General features: G+C 44.1%; 5 protein-coding genes and 1 non-coding gene across 6 annotated transcripts; 4 read left to right on the forward strand and 2 right to left on the reverse strand.

The window, feature by feature from the left end:
- Positions 1–828: 828 nt before the first annotated feature.
- C922_00925 (hypothetical protein) lies at positions 829–2,700 on the forward strand (the record flags this gene model as incomplete). The annotated part of the gene is made up of 1 exon (XM_008816535.1): positions 829–2,700. One exon carries the CDS (start codon positions 829–831, stop codon positions 2,698–2,700), a length of 1,872 nt encoding a protein of 623 aa, XP_008814757.1.
- A 1,262-nt stretch (positions 2,701–3,962) lies between these two features.
- Positions 3,963–4,961, forward strand: C922_00926 (hypothetical protein; the record flags this gene model as incomplete). The annotated part of the gene is made up of 1 exon (XM_008816536.1): positions 3,963–4,961. One exon carries the CDS (start codon positions 3,963–3,965, stop codon positions 4,959–4,961), a length of 999 nt encoding a protein of 332 aa, XP_008814758.1.
- A 603-nt stretch (positions 4,962–5,564) lies between these two features.
- Positions 5,565–5,646, reverse strand: C922_00927. The gene has a single exon. It is a non-coding gene; the product is annotated as a tRNA-Ser (tRNA).
- Positions 5,647–6,593: 947 nt separating this feature from the next.
- Positions 6,594–12,057, forward strand: C922_00928 (hypothetical protein; the record flags this gene model as incomplete). Its single annotated transcript, XM_008816537.1, has 4 exons — positions 6,594–11,165; positions 11,307–11,408; positions 11,621–11,690; positions 11,876–12,057. The coding sequence occupies 4 exons, from the start codon at positions 6,594–6,596 to the stop codon at positions 12,055–12,057; spliced, it is 4,926 nt and encodes a 1,641-aa protein (XP_008814759.1).
- A 2,390-nt stretch (positions 12,058–14,447) lies between these two features.
- C922_00929 (nascent polypeptide-associated complex subunit alpha) lies at positions 14,448–15,501 on the forward strand (the record flags this gene model as incomplete). Its single annotated transcript, XM_008816538.1, has 3 exons — positions 14,448–14,757; positions 15,055–15,162; positions 15,365–15,501. The coding sequence occupies 3 exons, from the start codon at positions 14,448–14,450 to the stop codon at positions 15,499–15,501; spliced, it is 555 nt and encodes a 184-aa protein (XP_008814760.1).
- Positions 15,502–16,370: 869 nt separating this feature from the next.
- On the reverse strand, positions 16,371–18,605 carry C922_00930 (hypothetical protein; the record flags this gene model as incomplete). The annotated part of the gene is made up of 1 exon (XM_008816539.1): positions 16,371–18,605. The coding sequence occupies one exon, from the start codon at positions 18,603–18,605 to the stop codon at positions 16,371–16,373; it is 2,235 nt and encodes a 744-aa protein (XP_008814761.1).
- Between the last annotated feature and the right edge of the window lie 511 nt (positions 18,606–19,116).

Here is a 19,116-nt window from a genome sequence, read left to right on the forward strand (position 1 = left end):
AAACCAAAAAATTAGTTAACTAGTTGGCCATATAGACGGGGCAAGACGCGAAAGAGTTCCCCATGTCGTCGATCTGTCTGCATGAACTTTAACACTTTAAACTCGTATGAGTATCATTTCTACACGGAAGTTGTCACTTTTTTTTTTCTTCTTCTTCACATTGCTCGAACTTTTGTCTTTAATTTTTAAGGAAAAACCATCATTGTTTTCCTCCCCAGGTGGTGACACACCAACAAATCACACACTGGGGAGAGGCGCACAATTGCTCAGCAGCCCAGCTAATGTAGCATATTTGTAATTTTTGTCAATTATATCCCTTTTATGTAAAAGAAGTTGAGCTCGAGTAGCAGCTGTTAATAGGTAGGAGAACACCCCCCACCTCCTTGGGTATCTCCATCGAGCTACGAACAGGTGCAGTGTGATGCCCACGAAGGTGCACACAAATGAGGGAATAGCCGCCAAACGGATTAACAGCTTAGAGGAGTTTACCTGACCTAGCGGGAAAAAAAAAAAAAGGGATAAAAAATTTTAAAGCTCTATCTTTTGTGACAAATGTGTATAAGTTCATGTCTACATGTTTGCTTTCCCCCCTCCCGTCCATTGCGCTCAGATTATTGGCGCTACGCCCAACCCATTCTGCCACATTTGCCTCTTTTGTAAGATCTCTGAGAAGGTAGGCAGCACTCACAGTAAGTACCCACTTCGAGGTGCACAATTTGGGGAAATTTCCCGCCCCCCTTATAGATGCCAAAAAAGGCACACCAACGAAATGGATACTTAATTCACTTCCCCACAGACGAATCCCACTTTTCGGAAGAACACAACATTATGGAGCGAAAACAATGCTCCCTTTTTTTTAGAGACTGCTGCAAAGAAAGGAATGACGCACCCCCCCAAAGCAACCATCAGGCGAGTGAACACGATGAGATGTACTACGAAGGAGAAACCAAGCAAGTGTACCAACAGGGGCAAGAAAGACCAGTTATAAACGTAAAAGGAGACCAGCCAGTCTTTAGCATACCAGTATATCAAGACAAGTATATCAGAGATAAAATAATCGAAACGAAAAAATATGAACTCCAAGATGTCCTGCAGCCAAAACATTACACACAAGAAACTAAGCATGACGTGCCAACAGTTGAGTTGCTATTTAAAGAAAGAAAAGTTAACATATCTCAAGAAAAAATGGAAGAAAAAACAGTAGAAGTTGATATGCCTATAGGATATACCCCTGTATTCTCTCCCATTTGGGATGTCCGAGAGATACCTAGGGTCATACCAAAATATCAAGGAGAGCAAAAAGTAATTCAAGTTGAAGTGCCTCAAATTCAATACGTAGACAAATTTGTGGAGAAAGAAATTATCGTTGATGTAAAAGAAAAAATCATTCCTAAAATTACGGAAGTGGAGAAACAGGTTGATATTGTTAAATATGAGTGGAAGGAAACATATCAGGATGTTCCTGTTTGTAAATATGTTCCTAAGATAGATATCGAGTTGGATTGCCCACCGCCTCTCATTGTCCCTTACCCGGAGGTCCACTTTCAGAACATGTCCGAGGTTGTGAACCCTAACCAGCGAGCTGCAGATATCCCCCCGGAGCTACTCCTCAGGAACAGCTCCTTCTTCAAGGGTGGGCATGAAGAGGAAGGCTGCGTAAGGGAGGAGGAGGAAGAAGAGAAGGAGGGGAACGGATACAGCTTTCTCGGAGACCATGCCTTCCAGCACCACGGCGACTATCAACGAGGCCCATACGCGAGCACATCCAACACACACGTGGACGCATTGGTGAAAAAGTCCCTGCTGGATGTCGCACGGCTCAGCTCACAAAACTGCAAAGGTGAGACGCAGCGAAGGATGTCCCAACCGTTAACCCACATGGAACTCAAAAAGAAAAAAAAAAACAACAACTGGCCCTTTTGCAATTTTACCAACTGTAACGAAGTGGAAGAGAAGAAACATTTGGAAGACTGCGACCCCAAGACGGGCTACCCCCTATCCATGCCTAAAGACTTTGCCGCATTTTTTAAAAAGGATCTGAACACGGTTAAGAAGCAAATGGGACAATATATAGATAGCAAATCTACCCAATCTAGTAACCTCATGGAGAGGAGTCCCGTAAATCCTACTATAGAATATCTCGGAAAAATTGACAAACCACCCATTGATGGAGGTAAACTTGATTCTATCTCTTTCAAGTTGCACGCTATCGAAGTGCATCAGTTCATTCCTGTGCCAAGTCTTGCCAAGCCTCAATTTTTGGATCTAGTACCGCCTGAACAGGTTCAGAATAATGATATTTCGTCTCTTCAAAATGTGTTTGGACAAGTTCCCGAGGGATGGGTAGATCCAAACATCACCGGGTTCATTGCGCCCATGATGTACGACGTGTTGCAGGGGAATATCCAGCCGCAAAGTCCTTTATTTAACAAACTCAGTATGATGAAAGACGAGAGGAGAGTCTCCTACCCTTCTGTGCGCGTCGCTGGAGAGAGGGAAAGCACCGATGGGAGCTACAAACGTGGTATGAGTTTGCAACGCGGCGGAGCAGAGGATCCCCTCCCAACCGCCGAACACTACGAGCAGCTTCATATGGCGAATATGCATGGGTCCACGAACAGCTTCGTCCACTACAATACGAATTCGTCGCTCAACTACACCAATGAGAATGAGGAATCGTACGAAACAGTGATGAACTGAGCTGTTGCCAAGTGGAGTTGCAGCAGTAGTTGTTCCCCTATGTTGGCTTATCCCCAATGAGAAGAAGAGGAATAGGAATTAAAAAAAAAACAATCAGTTGTTCCCCACCGATTTTATTTGCCTCCTTTTTATGCAAATTGTGAAGAGCACCTTGTCCGGGTGAGAGAAACGTCGCACCTGTGTCGTCGCCTTTGCCAAATTAGGCCCCCACAACGTTTCGTCATTTCGCCATTTCGCTTTCTCAGAATATACGTGTGGATAGTGCCCTCAATGTGCACCAATGGGACTGATTGAACGAGGTCTTTTTTTTTTTTTTTCCATTTTTTTTTTTCGTCCTCCTTCATGTACGCTATAAAATGAATAAATATTTCCTTCATTCGATTCGCTCGTCCGTTGTCCCGTAGCTCAGACATCAATTGCAATTTTTTTTTTTACAATTTTGTTGTTCCTTGTTTCTCCCCATTTTGTGTTGCTTCTTACAGTTGCGTTTGCGCCGAGGTCCGTCTTCCCCCGCTTCGCGTCAGTCGTGTGCTGGGCCTTACACGCGCATATGCATGCACGCATGGATCTGCACTCGGCTGACGCTGCTTTTTGGCTGTGAAATGTTTGCCTGAGCCTGGGCAGTCCTTTTCAAACGCTACAATTTGGAAAAATTAAAAAAAATGAAAATAAAAAAAATAAAACAAAAAAAAAAACTACAAAAATGTGAGGCCATTGGGGGCAACACGGCGTGATCAGCAAACAGTCGTTCATTTTATTTTATTTTTTTTTTTTTTCCCCGTTTCACAACGAACTGGTGCTATAAATAGGTCACCATTTGGTAGCCCCCTGCCCTCATCCGTGACGCTTAACTTTGAAGAAGGGACATACAGAAGCAGTAGGCCTTCTTTACATATATAGTGTTCCCCCGTGTGAAGGTCCTACCCAGGTTTTATATTTCCCGTTTTTTTTCTTTTTTTTTGTGACGATACAACGCGGGGAAGTCACCCACTTAGGGTGGAAAAAAGGAGGATCCACAAATTCATCTCGATTAAAGTTTCTCCTACATGAAAAAGGTTCCATAGTGTAGAGGGTGCCACTTTTTATAATGTTCCATTGGGGTTTTCATCTGCATCGTGTTTGCACGTGAGAAGGCGTCGACTTATGGAAAATGAAAATGAAGCAGCTGTGTGCAGGTGGAGCTCTAACTGCGTAGAAAGAGATTCGTCCCCTCCGTTAGAGGATTACCCCCACAGTGGACACTCAACCTCTTTTATACAAGAATGTATGTCGACCTGAATTTGAAATTCACATCAGTACAGAAGGCCAAGGCGCTGATAGCGAAGGCACTGAACGTGGGGTTCAGCATCGTAGCAGTGAGTGTACAATATGAGGGAGACAATAAAGCTATTTTATCTGAATCGTATAATGTAGTAAATTGCTTGGTGTGTAGTGAAAAGGTTTCGGAGAAAAGGAGTGAGAACAGCTGCTTTGGGAATTATTTTGTTGACAGACTTGATGAAGAAGAAGAACTACGTGAGCAGCTCGTCCAGATAAGTTGCAACAATGAGGGGAACTACATTTTAGTAAACCGACCAAACACATTAAGCGTTAAAAATATATGTGACGATTTTATAATGCATCGGTATCACCAAGTGCCGACGGAGGAACAGCTGGATAGATTAAAGGATCAGTTAATGAGTACCAGCGGTATGTCGAGTATCCGTCGAGGTCTCATCCTCACCAACAATACAAACACGTATGTACTGAAGAGACTTAATATAGAATATAAATACGCAGTCAGGATGGAGAACTACAGCAAGTTTGTAAAAGACAGCAATTTCGACATTGTCGCCATCGAAGTTAGCTCAGTCGAGGACATAAATCTTGTCGCCATGAAATTTGACTGTGACATCATATTTTTCAGCAAGAACACATCCTTTGCACAAATGAAAAAATCCGATGTGCAAAGTGCACTAGATAGGGGGATCTTCTTCGAAATATCTTCCCTTACCACCCCAAGTGAGGACTCCCATTATTATCACTTGGCTTTAAATATTTCTAGCATCTTTTCGATCGTCCCCTTTGGCAGAATCATCATTTCCTCAGGGGCCTTCACAGACCTGGAGATCGTAGAACCCCTCAATTTGCTGCGACTCTTTTTTAACTTCCACAAATTTTCCTACAAGGACCTAATCGGCTGCCTCACCACCGCACCCATTGCCTGTCTGCAGCGGGCCTCCGTGCGCAAATCACTCAACACGGCGGTGTTTCAGAGGTAGCGGAAAGGGGGGGCAGACGAGAAGCATAGACGAGAAGCAGAGGTATCTCTTCCTCCCCCCAAAGACCGGTCGAGGGGGGAACACCCCATTTTACCCATAATCAAATGGGCATCCGTTAGCTTCTCCCTCCCCGACCGCCAAAGCGATTTTTTTTTTTTTATTTTTAACCGCGATAATTTGTTTTTTTTAACCATGCAACTTAGCTATTATTTGTGCTCCTTTTTCACGCATAAGTACACATTTTTATGTTTGCCCAACGGGTATCTGCCAGATGGTGTAGAACATCCTCTCACGAGGACTCCAAAAAAAAAGGGGGAAACCCTCCCGAACAAATCGGCAAAGAGCGTTAAAATGTTCACACGGCTGCGGTTACCAGCGGAATGGTAACTGCGCGAATCTGTTGCACGCTCGGAAGAGGGCGAAAATGGGGTGTTCCTTTGCAACTGGAAAGAATTAAGCAAATGAAGGGAATGATGCTGCAGGGGAAGAATTTCACTTTTGGAGAGTGCAGAAATTAATTAAAAAAACATATGTAATTTTTTTCTTTAAATAAAAAATTAATTATTTGAATTTTCCATATGCTAAAAGAAATTTTTTTACATACGACAGCTGCAGGATTCGAACCTGCGCAAGCATAGCTCATTGGATTTCAAGTCCAACCCCTTAACCACTCGGGCAAACTGTCATAATATATTTATACGTCGTTACTGGGGGAGATTCGCACTATGCATCCCGTTACCCATGTTGTAGGGATGTTGAGTCATTTCGGGAGTCTCCCCTTTCATGTTTTTCAGCATTTTGGCTTCTTCCTCGTAGTTCTTCAGGCTTATTCACATTCCTTCTCCGTTTTTCACCCCTTTTCACCGCTCTTCCTATTTGCTTCTTCCAAACGATGGTAACTGCTCACGAATAGGGGCGCCAATCGATCCACAAACTCCCTTACCTTCTTGCAATGCAGCGCAAAATAATATACATATACACACCCTGCAGGCGTGAATGCAAATGCACCTCGGTAATAGGCACGCCTCCACCTTCGGAAGTGACACTGCATCCCGTGTAACCTGTTGCCTGATTTGAATTAAATTTTTTTTTTTTTTTTTTTTTTTTTTAGTTGCTTGATCAGGCGAATCGTTTTTTTCTCTCGCCTTTCTCTGCAGAAGCGGCTCAAGCAAATACACGAAGGAAGGAAGCAAGAATAGTGGCCTGTTGTTTACGCTGAGGAGAATAGTTAGGCCGAACGAAAGGACGAAAGCGCCTCGCAGCGGCGGAAACGGGAGACGCAAAAGGGGGTCACCACATCTTCGCGCTCCACAAAGAATGTAAACGCACAGGCTGCAGGATGAGCAACCAAACGGCGAGCATACCCATTGGAGAAAGCGCACATCGAATGGCACGTAAAAGTGCGGACTCGACACATCACTACATTTCCGTTGCAGAAAATCGCCAGAGTTCCTTTAAAAATTTTGAAACCGCTCTTTTGCTAAACATAGAAGAGAAGTGCATAAACCTGTGCAGGAATACAATCCGGGGAAAACCACATTTGCTGAACTTTCCGCAGACATAGCAGATTGTAATAAGCCTCCCCATTTGTAACAGTTTGCCACCCACACTCGGTGGACGCAACCCAGGAATATGAGAAACTTCATCGCGGCCAACATCAGCCGGTGTAGACTGTTCAGGACAACATGCAGGGGCGGAGTAGACAGGAGAGGGAACCGATCCACTCGGGGATTCGCCTCCATTCGCGGGGAGGAAAAATATCGGGATCGACTCGTGAGCTGCGAAGAGGGGGGCTCCACCCCAAAGGAGAAACAGAATCACGGAGGGAACTTCATTGCAGATGAGGACACCACACAAAATGATGAACACAACAAAGCTCACTACGCCGCGGGAAACGATCCTCTTGATGCCACTTCCACGTCCGATTCGTTACACCTGCAAAAGCAGAGAGACTTCCTGCACAAAATTGACGAAGAAGACTTCGCCCCGCAGGAGCATAGCACCGTCAGAATATTCAAGCAAAGGGACGCAGAGGCTGACTCGGACTTTCTCCCGTGCAATGATAAATACAACAACCTCGTTAAGAAGTACAACGAGCAAAAGGAACTCGCAAAGGGGGGGTCCAAGACGAAGAAGAGTCTCCGATTTGGACAAACTGGTCTACCTCTGCAGGACGACGAAAGGAGTCTGTGGGAAATTTTGAAGGAGAAGGAGGATTACTTAAGGAACAAAAAAAAAATGAAGAATTATCAAAAGGAGCTGGATCACAAAATGAGCAGAGAGTATCAAAAGGTTAAAAAGGAGGAGGAGTATATGCACTCGGTGGGGGGTGGCGCAAGTAACGGAAATAGCGGAAATAGCCGAGTGCATAATAGGGGCGGGCGTAGAGGTCCTCTTTCCGACCCAATTTCCTCTCCCCATGATGACATCGACCGGTTCCTGTCAGGCGACGAGGCCTACACAAATGAAATAAAATCGTATGACGAAATTTACACCGACTCGCCCCTGCACAGGGGAAAAGCGAAACGCAGGGGCATAACGGACAAAGAGGATAAAGAGGATAAGAAGCACAAAGAGGACGAAGAAGACAAAGAAGATAAGAGGGATAAGGAGCACCACAACCTTGGCGCCCAAGAAGACGAAGTAGCTCAGCAGGACACCAACGAGTTGAATATAAACAAAATGATACATGAGGATCTGACGCGGAGCGCCCTCTCGTGTGACCTGAACGCGCGCTACGCTGAACTGAGGAAGAAGAAGGTGGTGAGCGAATTTTTGGTGGACGATTTGGACGTGAAGGGGGAGGGCGACTCTGCGGCTTCTGGGAGGGACTCCCTTTTCGTGAACGAGGTGGAAGACATCACGGCGAGGAGGTGCATTGGGGAGATATCCAAGGGAGGCGGCTACCAGGGGGAGGGCTACCAACACAGTGAAGACGTTCTGACAGCTGGACAAGCCAACCAAGCGGCGAAGGAACCTCCACCCAGCGACTGCACCGTCGTCGTGACCCCTGCAGACGCTGTGGAGCGGCTGAGCGGGCAGAGCCTCAGCACCATCATCGACGGAAATATAGACAACTTGATCATCCAGAGGGAAATCAAAAAGGAGAAAACAGCCATGGGAATAATGACCGTGCTGTATAACAACCTACACAGATGCGACAACATAAATCTCAGCAGTGCCATTATGAAGATGTCAAAGGTGATGGATTCCTATCAGAAGGGGAGCGTCACGAAGAACTACATGTACCTCAATGTGATGAAAAGGATAAATGAGAAATTGCCCAATTTCGAAATGTCCAATCTGGTGCAGATATTTTATGCCTTCGTAAAGATGGAGCACTTCCCCTACTTCTTCAACGACGTAATAAATTACATGAGCGTGAAATTGAACGAGGCCGAGCCAAAGCATGTGTGCAGCATTTTGTACACTCTGAGTAACATCCTTGTGGAGACAAACGAGAGTCGAACCTTCAAAATGAAGGTCATCGATATGGTGAAGTCGGACATATTAGCGAAAGGGACGAATCTGCACTTGAACGATGCCATATCTTTACTGACTTCCCTGTCAAAATTGAAGTACAAAGAGGTGAACACTTACTACGAGCTGTCCAAGCGGATTGAGGAAAACGTGGACCAGCTAAATATGAAAAATGTGAGCAACATCTTATGGGCCTTCAGTCATATCAATTATACCTCCAATCTGGTAAAGAGGTTAAAAAAAATCGTGGAAAGAGACATACACAAAGCAGACCACCTTGATTTGGTGAACATAGTCTACTCACTGACGAAGCTGAACGAATATGATGAGTACCTCTATATGGATATCTTCTACAATGCTATTAATGTGTACTTACACCACATGAGTGTGAAAAATCTGTGCATCATATTGTGGTCCTATACCTATGTAAATGCAGACAAACCCGATCTGTACATAAACATACTCACAAAGCTGAATGAGAATGTGAAGCAAATCAGCACAAAGGATATTGTTTCCATTCTGACCTGCCTCAGTAGAATACAGTTCAGTTATAAATACAAACATCTGTTCTCTTTTTTAAAAAATAAGGTTGTGAAAAATCTGTATGCCTTCTCCCCTTTACAGATCACCAATGTGATGTACCATTCGTCCTTCCTCGAAATATATGACCATAAATTTTACTACCTCCTCGTTCAGCAGATCTTTCAAATTAGACATCTGCTTTATTTGGAAAATTTGACTCTCATTCTGTATGCCCTCAAAAATGTGTGCTACTTGAATGTGCACCATGTGGACGTCTTCCGATTAATTGCACACATCCTTCAGAATGTCAAGAGGAAATATAAGCTCCTCTGTGGAGAGGACTGCGTCAACATCATGCTGATTATTAACGATCTGGCCAAATACGCCCAACAGGGGTACCTCGTCTGTCCCTCTCCCCCAACGGGGAGTGCAGCGACTGAGGTGCCGTCATCAATGTTAGGCTCCTCCTTTTTGATTCCCCCCCAAGGAGAGACTGCCTCCCCAAATCGATACATAGACATATTTGATGAGAACGTAAATCTGACCGGATTGCCTCCCCACCTTATGAGCAACAACGAGGAAGAAGTGTACCTGCCACATATTAGCGACCTCCTCTACGAACAAATCAAACTTCGCCTGCACAACTTCTGGCAGCTCAGCATTAAAGACGTAAACAATTTGTTAATCATCATGAGGGATAAACGCATGCACGATGATGTCATTTTAAATATGATCATGCGACAGATTATTCCCATCCTATCCAAAAGCACAAACATGGAGTTCCTAATCTTTTTAAGCAACATTACGGCTAGTAGGTATATGAAGTTTGTAGCTCTCACACACATGTCCAGGAGGCCCAAGCTCATTGGCCTATTCAAAAAAAAAATCAACTCCATAACGAGTGGTATACTAAATAGCTACGAAGGGGAAGGGGAGGGAGACTCGTTTGGTTCTTCCCTGAATGGGGAAGACGGTGATGACCCCCCCGAGCAGCGCACCTTACTTACCATGCGGTGCGAAGCACTGGGAGGGGATAGTATGCCAAGTTTGGGAGATGGTGACCCAAATATACAATCGGGGGGAGATGTAAATCCTAATGCACACCAAGGGGGGGAAAATGTAAATCCTAATGCGCTTGAAACCGGGGACCCCCCAAACCGAGTCGAATCCAAAATGGAAAGTACGCCAACCGGCTACATTTCTCGTAGCCCCAGCACGGTGGTCGACCTCAACAGTTGCATTGCCCTCTGCTACGCCTGCTTCAACATTCACTACGAGGACGACAACATACTCAAGTTATACGACTTAGTGGAACACATGATTGTGCAGGAGAAAAGGCCAATCTGCTCCTTCATGCTAATCAATTTCGTCTACATTTTGGCGCTCACAAACAATAAGATGGCTCTGGTAGGTAGACTTTCGCGGGAATATATGCACCACAGGTATGCAAGCGATCTGGAAAAGAGGTGCGAAGAATTGGGATCACTGCAGAGCTCGTTCACCATACTTCGAGATGAACGAAATGCATCTAATCCATCATCGAGGAATCGATTCGTGAGGACCCCCCAACATCACAACACAGAAACATCCTTTAACCTGCTTTACGAAGAAAATGACAAATTACGCTCCTACCTCCAGAAGGGGGACGAAGAGGCCTGCTTACTACTGCTAAAAATGGCCTACGTTAACATTCTCATAAATATGTACCATTACCTGTACCAGCTGATGAGTGAAATCTGCAGCTACTCTGACGAGATTTACACACATGAGTTTATCATGCTCGCGAAGCAAGTCTGCTACCACGTCTACAATTTTGTCGATTTTTTCTCCAAAGATAAGGAGGCCAAGTATGTCTGGAATAAGGTCGCGCCAAATGTGTACATAAATGAGAACAGCATCTACCTCGACTTGGATTACGAACCATCCGCTGTGAACGTGCAGATAACTCCTCTGCAAAGGGACAGAAAATTGGATACACACAGGATGGAGCAGACAGCACAAGCCAGCGCACCGCCTCAGAACCCCAAAATAGCCAAATCGTTTGACAACAATCTTAAGATTTCCAAGTTTTTTTACCACGTCCTAAATTATAACGTGGACGATGTAAGCATCCGAAATGCCAACTGTGCCTCCTCCCGGGAGGAGAGGAAGAAGATCAAGATGTTCCACTTCGACCACGTCATATGCGACATCCTCAAATTTGTAAGTGACCCCCGTGTTGCCGAGCGTGTGTCTATGTGTACTACATGTCTCCATGTCTACTACGTGTGTAATCATTGTCCACTCTTTTCCGCTCCTTTCCTATCCTTCCACATGCATACCCTCTTTCACCCCTCCTCACAGCTGAACGTACAATACAAGGGATCCTACACGCATGAAAACATTTACAAAGTGTGCTGCTCCTTTCCATACGAAAGGCATTTAATTGATTTAATGTCATATGAGGTAAACGAGAATGAGGGAAGACGCCCCGCCATTGTGGGAACCATGCGACGTTTTTTCTTATCACGTGTAGCTATGCCAGCGCACCTTTCGGGGCATGCGCATAGTGGGGAAAATGCGCAGTGTAAAGTGTAACTTTTCCCTAATGTATCCTTTTGCCATTTTTTTGTAATGTTTCGTGATTTTCTTTTCTTTTTATTTTCCCTCCTTCCTAGGATGTCCTTTACCCGTCGCACAGGCCGTTACTTTCAGCGGAGCTGCGTCAGAAGCAGCTGGCCCTGAAGGGTAATGTCGGAATGTCGCCCTTTAGCACTTGGCACATAAATAAAACAGCACATTTTCGCGCATTGAGCTGTTTTTTTTTTTTTACGCCTACTCTCAAATTTTACCATTACGCTGCTTCTGTGCAGTTGCGGGTGCGACTCTTTCGATTTCCTTTTACATTTCTGCTTCGCCCCTTCACCGCGCAGGCTGGACCGTGCACGCAATCAATTTTCGAGACCTGTACAACAGCGTAAAGGACAAAAATGTCATCTGCTACATCTTCAATATTGTGAAGAAGATAAAAAACGATTTGAAAGAGTTGCCCGATGATGAGAAAAAACTGGAGGAAAAAAACTTCTGGGAAAACTTGCAGTATGCCAATATTTAGCTGGCGTAGACGGATCGAACTTTTTCTTTTGGAGGGGGGGGGGAAATGCACCTGCACACGTGAAATGTGCAAGAGAGTCGCTCAACTGGGCTATGCCCACCCTTTCGTACATTCCTACCTTCACTTGGTAAACCGCCAGTGAGCCACACGAACGATAATCACATAACATTTTGGTCGTTGACTTTTTTTGCAAAACACACACGAAATTTTTTTTTAAGCTTTAAAAGTATTCGTTTTGATATGTAAAAACACACCCTCTATATAAAAACCGCAATAGGGTAGAAACTCCAATTGGTAATAATGGAAATAAAAGGAAAACTGTCGCTTTGGAGAGTTACATTTTTTGGAAGGGGAATCGAGTCACTCCCAATTTATGTGTGACTATGCTGCGCGAAGTAGGCCTGCCACGAAATGGCAAGGTAAGATGCCGTTAGCCAAAATTTATTCTGGTGGTAGGTTGAACGACTAGCTAAAATGAATTTTTTTTTATTTTTTTTCTTCTTCTTCCCGTTCAGGAAAAAATCAAATTTGCAAAAATAACTCTACATATTCGCATAGACGTGTAGACCATTTTCGACCTGAAAAATATGCATAATCTTTAAAATGGAATCCCCATTTTTTTCCTTTCTTCCACGTGGTGCATCATTAATATGCGAGAAGAGAAAGGAACAATAGAGCTAGAGTACTCCCACCTAAATATTATGCAAAAAATGGTGGAGTGAAATGTGCCCCCCAAAAAAATTTACATACTAGGCAGAATAACAGTTGTGTTATAAATAGAAAATCACCTGACTTATTCATGTAAAAATTGGCCAATCATTTAAAAGAAAAATATGGCAATGTTGCAACAGCGACGGGGAAAGGATCACATAAATATTTTGTGCGTATAGATGTGCTCTGCATATGTATACGTAGTACATAATATACACGTGCATACTTATGCAATAGTTTGCAGAGGGTATTTTACCCTAAACTGTTGACAAATTCGACACTTTAAAACCTTTCCGGGCAATACATTATACCAGCTTCGTTCTCGTTCGCATTTACACTCCTCTTAGAGGGTTAAAAATACAGTTTTTATCATTTGTTACAGCTTTCCACCTTTGTAAGCATAGTTGCTAAGTTGGGGGAAGGCAGCTGCACCGCCCTCTGGAATTTTTTTCTTTTTTCTCCTATAAAATGCATACGCAAAAAAAAAAGTGGCTGCAATATTTTCGTAAAACGACTCGTAAAAGAGTGTTCGCCGACACGGATATACATACGAATGGGGCGTTGTAACTTTCTTTAACAATACACATTGTATGGACCTTTTTGAGAACTGCAAAAAATTTAGCTGAAGGTGAAGGTGACGTGGGTCGAACCGATCGGCGTGTTTTGTAGTGAAATATGAATTATTCAGCAAGTCGTGCACTACGCTGGCGTGTATTTCAACGCGCCCTTTTTTTAACATATGCCTGTGCGAGAATCCGCATGGTATAATACTCTTCCACCACGTTCGTACTGCACTGCAATACACTTCCAACGCGAGTTCAATGCGAATCCGTTCCAGCGTGATTGCAGGTCAAAACGCGTTCGCGATACCCCTTTTTTGCCTCCCCAGTGATTTAAACCAGCGCGCTCGGAATAAAAACAAATCCACAGGGAAGGAATTTAAATTTTTCATCTTCAGCAGTTTAAGAATAAAAACCCAAAGGAAACAAAAACGCAGCAGCATGTATATGTATACATATATAAATGAACACAGTCGTACCATTGTATACATGTACATATATACGTACGTAGTAGGTACGTTACTTTCTACGCATCTCTCCGTCAATCCATCCGTACAATTCAATACAGTGATCGGCTCGAACGGACCACAGCCTTTTTACTTTTTGAGAATTTGAGTACTCCGCCACCGCTTGTTCTTTGTTTCCCTTTCTACATGTGATAAACTCTCTCCCCCCTACAACAACCTTGCAAAAATAATTAAGTTTATTTAGCAAAAGGGATCACACTGCATGTGTCAATTCGTGTATATTATTTTGTACAGCATTTGTATAGCATTTGGATACCTTCTGCATACCTGCTGTATCGTTTACCTTGTGTATATCATTTTGCATACCTTTTGTTTTACCCCCCTTCTTTTAATTTTCCCTGTTTTATATGTTTGTCCCCCTCCCAATAGCTAAAGGATTATTAAACCACAACACTGACATTTCGTACCATTCCCGCAAGTCAGGAATACTTGGGTAGCCAATTAGGCACAGTTGCGAATCAGTAGCCACGTTTAAAAACGAATCGCTGCACTTCACGCTTGACGCCGTATACCAAACCCCCCTCCCAAGCTACTTACCCACTGCCGCCGTCTCCAGGCATACACATATAGAAGGAAGTTCCTACGAAGCAAAATGCATGACGATAGAGTAAACTCCAAAGATGAAATTTCCTTGAGCTCCTCCTGTGAAGAAAATGACGAAAATAAAAACATTTTAAACCCACCAAACAGGACAAAGATGAGCAAGGGGGAAAGAAGGGCCAGGAAGATGCTCGTCAAGCTTGGCTTAAAGGCAATCCCCAATGTGCACAAAATCATTATAAAAAAGTCACAAAAAATGATTTTTGCCGTATCCAATGTGGAGGTGTACAAAGTCGACGGCACCGAATCGTACGTCATTTTTGGAGACGCCAAGACGGATGACATCACCAACTCGATCAACAGTAATGCGCGAGCATATTATATGCAAATAAATATGTATACACTTTTGTGCGTTTTTTTTTTTCCATTTACACACGTTCATACGTATTTATTGCCCGACTTGTTCGCTTCTACCCCGTGTGCACTCACCAGTGTCGTCACGATGGGTTGCCGTTGGGTTGTCCATCATCCCCGCTGGGGAGAAGGAAAAATTGCGTAATCTGCTTGCAGAGGTGTAGCGAGACGATATACCCAGTATATTTACCCCTCTTCATCACTTACGCTTTTTTTTTTTTTTCTTCTTCTTCCTCCCCTAACAGGTCTCCTGCCAGATAGCCTCCCGAAGGACGGTGACATGATGGATGAACAGGAGGTAAATTTCGAGACCCCCGAAAAATCGAACGAAAAAGTTCAGGACTTAGACGAAGGTAAGCAATTTTTTCGCCCACTCTGCAGTTTTTCCGTGTGCATACAAACATTTTTGTGCGTCCAAAAATAAAGAAAAGACGCTATGCATTTGCTGCAATGTGCCCTGCAATGTACGCTGCGATGTACCCTGCGATGTACCCTGCGATATGGGTACGCACATTTGTACGCCATGCTCACGCCGTGCGCCCCCCCAACTTGCAGGAAAAGCGGGAGACGTTTCGATGGACGACATTGAGTTAATTATGTCGCAAACGAAGTGCACGCGTGAAAGAGCAATCGAAGTGCTGAAGAAGAATAATAACGATTTGGTGGAGTCAATCATGGAGTTGAGCGGTTAGGCGGTTAGGCGTTTAGACGGCTAAGCAATCAAGCGGTTTAGCCGCTAAGAGGTTATCGGCCGAGCGGATGACAAGTAGATCCAAACTGGGTATATGAGCGTGTAGGTACATGCGCTTGTGTATGTACGTACCACATGCCGTTTCCCACGTAAAGTACTTTTTTTTTTTTTTTTTTTTTTTGCCCCTTTCCACGAGCCCTCCTGTCCCCGCTTTTTAACACTTGCCCCAGTTTATATATGTACCTATATATGGATCACGCCTCCTGCACATATGTGTATTATCTGTTTAAATTCCCCATGTGTATAAGTGCAGACCGGACGCATCACTACGCGCATGACTATACTTAGATTTATGACCACACGTATGACTACACGAATGAGCAGCTTCAGGAACACGTTTCAATTTTTCCCCCTTTTTAAAAAAACAAATTGTGAATCCCCCTTCCCATCAACTGAATTTATCCCACCTAGCCCATAAAAGAGTGTACATATTGGGTACTCCGCACGGGGCAAATTTCGCGCGTGGCATTTACGCGAGCCGATCAAGACGATGGCACGGATGTCCCCCTAAGGTCGATTATACAACGGGGTAGTTTTTCCAGGCAAAGGTTTTTTTTTTTTTTTTTTTCTTTTTTTGGATCCTCGATGCGGTGATGTCTAAGCGGGAGAGAAGTGTTCACCCCGGAAATGGCCGTTCCGTTTGAAAGGAAGGAGTAGAAAGACACGAGAAAAATCAATGCAGAGGAGAGGTATGCACTGTGAAAAAAAAAAAAAAGGAGGGGGAAAAAAGGTATGCCCATACGTGGAGAAGACACAATATCGTATTCGCACGTAAGGCGGGCATCCTTTTCCAGCGCGAACCCCTTGCTACTATTTCCAGAAGGAGCGAAGCAGGCCCCTAATCCCGGAGGACTTTTCCTCCTCCTTGTGTGCGTTCGGGTTGAGCAAAACGGAGTCGCGATACAACTGCACCATGTCAATGCGCAGGGGGTCCATGCACATTTGGGTCATTTTCTGTTCAAAAAAGGAATTGTCCACAGAAAACAATTTCTGATTGGACGGCACGCATTTGGTTTTCACCTGCAAAGCGTAGATGGACAAATGGCGGAAGTAATATTTCTCATTGACCAGCGAAATAACGTCCTGTAGTCGGTTAAAGAGAATCGTAATTCGCAGCAAAGCTTCATTGTGTATCATTTGAATTTGTTTCACTTTTGTGTACACATAATTTCTCGTTTTAACTAAATCGAAGAGCACGTGTGCCTCTGCATTTTTCCCAGCGACTGCATAGTGACAAGCAAGACAAAAAGATTTGACATTTTTAATTATCTGTAAGATGTTAATAAAAATTTCGTCATTATGTTTTAATTTGTTCAATTCATCGATGTTCTGCTTCAATATATCAGCGTATCGAATTCCTGTGTGTAAAAGGGGCATCTCTTCGATGATGTCTCCAAAATTTTTTTTATTTCCAAGGGGGAAATTTTTCAAATGGCTAGCTGAGTATATGGAAAATAAAAACTTCATCAGAACAAGGAGAGTGCGTTCTGTGTCTGCATATAACTTTTCACAAGAGAGGTACTGTTCTATGTGGTTCCAAATTTTCTCCATCATTCTGTCGTCTTCATCGAGATGGCTTCCCCCACCCTGTTGGCTACCACTGGTAGAGGCCTTCTTATTCCCCCCCGTTGATTTGATTAACTGTTCGTGAATGATTGTCAAGCATTCGTAGTACTTTGCGAATGCCTGTCCATAATTATGCACGATAAAATTGGATTGATATGAATTTAAAAATTTAAAAAGAGGAACCTCTTCTTTGTTTACACACGACATGGCTTCTCTCAAATTTGTATCTTCATTCAGCTTTGCTATTTCTTCCATTGGGATTACATTTTTCACGTTATCCAGGGCATTTTTTATTTTGAGCAAACTCGAGTAATCTCCCTGGTTGGATTCCCCATTTCCCTTCAGTTCATAAGTACTATGCTCAATTTTTATCTGCACTGTATTTTCGCTCATAAATATTTCCAGTTTTCTATACGTTGATATGTCCTTACTCACGTCCGTAATTTCCCTGATGGATGATTTTTTTTTGCTCTCTCTTATGTGTAACTCTTCGTCAGGTAATTTCTCATCGAAGGTGCTTAATCTGTTTTTCTTCAAATTGTACAGGCAAATGCGCTCAAATGAGTAAATGACGGAGAGGAAGTAGTCAAACGTTTCGTCGATTCGTCTCTCCGCTTCTATCAGTAGGTTCCCTTTGCTGTTCATGAGTGTGTTCTCGGCGAGGTCATCTTGAGTATGTTGGCTGGCGCGGCTTTGTTTGCGCTCTTGGGGGGACTCACCTCCCTCCGCTTCTCCAGCGTCGTCTTCTTCTTTGTCCTCTTCGTGTTCTTCTCCTCCTCCATCACCTTTTTTTCCTTCCCCGATTGAACGCGCCCCCTCCACGATCTCATTAAGCATGGCCCTTTTGACCAGCTTCACCAGTTTGGTGAATTCCCCCACTTTCGATACGCCCTCTTCAAATTTCTTCCTTTCTAAGAGGTACGCCACCTGCACGTAAGCACTGTAGCACTTGATCTGCAACTCGGTGTTCTTATCCACAGCGGATCCAACGGAGTGACTCATAAATTTCACTTTATCCATAGCCCTCTTCACTCTCCTCAAATAACAATAAGTCGATCTGTACGGTATTTTTAAATTATTCACATCCGTCTTGATTTTTATGTACCTACATCGACATGCCTCCACATCAAGTAGCAACAACTCAAGGTATTTTCCATCAACATTATCTGTTTCGTACAATCTCGTTATGTATTTATTTCCCACTTTTTTCATTTTATATAGAACCTTCCCTTTTAATTTGGCTCTCCTTCTTTTAACGTAGAGGAGGAATCTTTCCATGTCCTCTTCGTATAGCCCGTACTTTGCATACACCTTATGTAGGTAGGAAAAAATGTCAAATGAGATTTTGCTTCCCTTGTCCGGCTTCCCCATGGCTGTGTTATTCTTCGGTTGCTTCGCATTGGCCGCGCTCTTCCCGAGCTCCCCTTCTTCGCCGTTCACCGCATCCCCACACCCATCCGCTGTGTTGCAGTCTGCCATTCTGAACGCGCCACTGGGGGGATGGGCAAGCTAAAAAGTGATCAGCAAAGGAAGAGTGACGAGTGGCAAAAAAATGGTGATGATCCTCCCTTCGTGGCCAGTTGTGCCCCTCGCCTGACGGTCACGAAAAAAAAGTTATCATACAATTCACACCCGCCTGGGTACACGTTTCCTTTTTATGCCTTACGCACTAGCGTGGCTTTCCTCTTTGTTGCCTCTCCCGTTGCGTAAAGGTCGCGTTCCAATGGCGCTTCTTGGGAGGGGATTTCTCATCCATGTTTCCCCCGCGGTGCGCATCCGTGGTCGCGGGAGGGCAAGTCACTGGGCGCAGAAATCAAGCCACACGGAGGAAGTTAGCCCCAAGTGGATGACAGCGGCTAACCCAGTGGATGGCATCGGCTAACCCAGTGGATGGCAGCGGCTAACCCAGTGGATGGCAAGCGGCTAACCCAGTGGATGGCAAGCGGCTAACCCAGTGGATGGCAAGCGGCTAACCCAGTGGATGGCAAGC

Source organism: Plasmodium inui, assembly GCF_000524495.1.
Source record: "Plasmodium inui San Antonio 1 unplaced genomic scaffold supercont1.3, whole genome shotgun sequence".
Taxonomy (NCBI): Eukaryota; Apicomplexa; class Aconoidasida; order Haemosporida; family Plasmodiidae; genus Plasmodium; species Plasmodium inui.